This window comes from Gossypium hirsutum, chromosome D05, assembly GCF_007990345.1.
Source record: "Gossypium hirsutum isolate 1008001.06 chromosome D05, Gossypium_hirsutum_v2.1, whole genome shotgun sequence".
Lineage (NCBI taxonomy): Eukaryota > Viridiplantae > Streptophyta > Magnoliopsida > Malvales > Malvaceae > Gossypium > Gossypium hirsutum.
The window spans coordinates 51,747,031-51,749,580 of record NC_053441.1 but is presented as its reverse complement, the minus strand read 5'-3'; the positions used below and the strand labels follow the sequence as shown (position 1 = coordinate 51,749,580).

General features: G+C 34.6%; 1 protein-coding gene across 1 annotated transcript in view; it reads right to left on the bottom strand.

The window, feature by feature from the left end:
* Window positions 1-217: 217 nt before the first annotated feature.
* The window catches only part of LOC121217196 (uncharacterized), a 4,345-nt gene continuing 2,012 nt past the window's right edge, over window positions 218-2,550 (bottom strand). The window contains exon 2 of the mRNA XM_041092726.1: window positions 218-359. Within this exon, the coding sequence (XP_040948660.1) occupies window positions 218-359 (142 nt within the window). The remainder of the gene's footprint in view (window positions 360-2,550) is intronic.

Below are 2,550 nucleotides of genomic sequence, written 5' to 3'. Positions count from 1 at the left end.
TGAACTTCTTCTTAAAATTTCCCAAGAAGAACCCTTATGTTAACCAATTGTAGCAGTTCCTTAGTTCACAATGTTCCACCAATAATGGGCTTTACCGGTGAGTAAGGACACAGTGCATCCCAACTTCTCATGATCAAAACATGCCATTTGCTCAAGGATTTTCTCAACACCCTCAAGCCAATATTCAACCTTGGTAGGATCGGATCCTCTAAGACCACTATTCTTCACCACCTAGAGCTTGCAGACACTCTAATGGCAATCCACAATTCGCAGAGGCAGTGTTGGCAACAATAGCTTCTTGAAAAGCCCCAATCATAGCTTGCACTAATGGCTCCATGCAATCTTCCAGAATATTCACCCTGTGAGTCACTCAAAAGTAGCTAAAGTCCTGTCACCTTCAGAAGGGTTAGTAGTTTCACTCACAATTTGCACCTACTCTACGGGGAGGCATTCTCACTTACTCTAAATGCACACGAGACACTAGCTTAGGTAAGACATCAAACACATGTATTGGCTATCCATACTTTAGAAAAAATTTCCAATAATAGTAGCAGCTATAATAAGACTAAACCCATACAATTAATCCCATCGTCTTTCTCACAAGTTTGCTGGTATCTGTTCAGGAATTAACCTCGCCCAAGTCATCTACCTTATCACTACCATTCACGATCTACTTACCTGTAAAGTAAGAGAGGAGTGAGTGAGTTTATTGAGAACTCAATGAATATTCAGAAGACATAAGAGTATACTTAAAATAAGAGTTTAAATAGAAAGAACTTAGTTTGGAAAGTGTTTCATGTGTTGGGTTCACTGTGAATATATAAGACCCAGTTTGAAAATCTTGCTTGTCAGAAAAATATAAGTTTGTAAAATCATATTTAAAAACTTGCTTGTTCTTATTCATATAGCATGAACATGCTCTTATACTTGTCTTACCAAATAGTTGAAGAACATGAAACATGTTCTTAACACTTGTCTTAACTTACTATTGGATAATTGGATCTCCTTATAACGCCTCAGAATGACTCTATAACACCCCTACCGTGTCTGTCATCGAAATAGGGTCATAGGATATTACTGCGATTAACGTATCTAATATATTTAAACAAATATAAAATCAATTTAAAAATCATAAATCAATTTCCATCAGTAATCATAGCATTCATACAAAACGACCTTAATTGAGCCTATGGAACCTCAGAAATAGTTTGGAAACAAATAGGGACTATTAAACAAACAGAAAATATGGAAAAATTAAAAATAAGGGTCATACGACTATGTGGTTAGCCCGTGTGGCTCAGAGACATGGCCGTGTGGCTACCCCATATGCCCATGTGGCTATCATACACCTATGTGCTCAGATCGTGTAACTGGCTGCGGCTATGTGAAAAATCTTGCTCCTAAAATTAATAAGACACACAGCCGTGTGGCAGCCCGTGTCTCAGGCTGTGTGCATCCAAATGACCCCTAATGCAAGCCAAATCAACATCCATTCTTGATAGTGAACCTAACCTTTTCCAATCACTTTCATATGGTTAAAACACATTCAACATGCCTAAAACATGCCAAATCATTCATCCTACGTGCCTAACTATATGCCATCACTTGGCACCACAATTCACACTTAAACATATCATTCAGTGTAACACTTGATTTCATACTTCTCAACTATCAATATACCTATTTATTAAACAAAACTCAACCAGATTTACCAGTTACTAAGCATTTGCATCATTCAACATTCCAAATCAACCTTACAAAATGCATTTAAAGGCAAAATCATACCATTGCCATCACACACCACAAACAACCAAATACTAATTGAGATTTACATCAATACACACATCTCATACTTCAAATAACAAAGCATATATGTATGCTTATAACACATAAAAAAACATCCTAACTACATGCCACTTATGACTGGTAGGGTGAGCATTTGATCGAGTCGAGTCAATCGAGTCAAAAATTTCAAGTTAGTAGAGTTGACGAATACTATTATAGCAATCGAATCATTTGATTTTTTTTAATTGAATCAATTGAGTCAAAAAAATTTTGAGTCAAGTCAAGTTGAGTTAACGAATCCAATTATTTATACTCAATGTTGTGTTTACATGGACCGATTATTTAACTAGTAGACAAAGTACAATTACTTAACTACATAAACAAATATAGTGGTTTGTCTTTTAACTTAATGCATAAACATTATCAAATGACGTAGTTTTGCTTTTTCTTATTCTGATTTCGGATAAATAAAATTTTGTAATTCATATTTGAGTTATAAAATGAAAACTTAATTTTTTTATTTCTAGTTGATCCAAATAACTTGATTAAACTCAAATAACTCGAACTTATTTAATTTCAAAATTTGAATTTTTTATCGAGTTTCTCGAATCGAATCCAATTTTACTCACCCCTAATAACTTGGACCAAAATATAAACAATTAGTTTACTGTATAGTTATTGGATAGTGTGATCTTCAAAAGCAATCCAATCGACAACTCGTATCCGATGATTTACAAGGAAGAAAAACAAAAGAGGTAGCTTGCT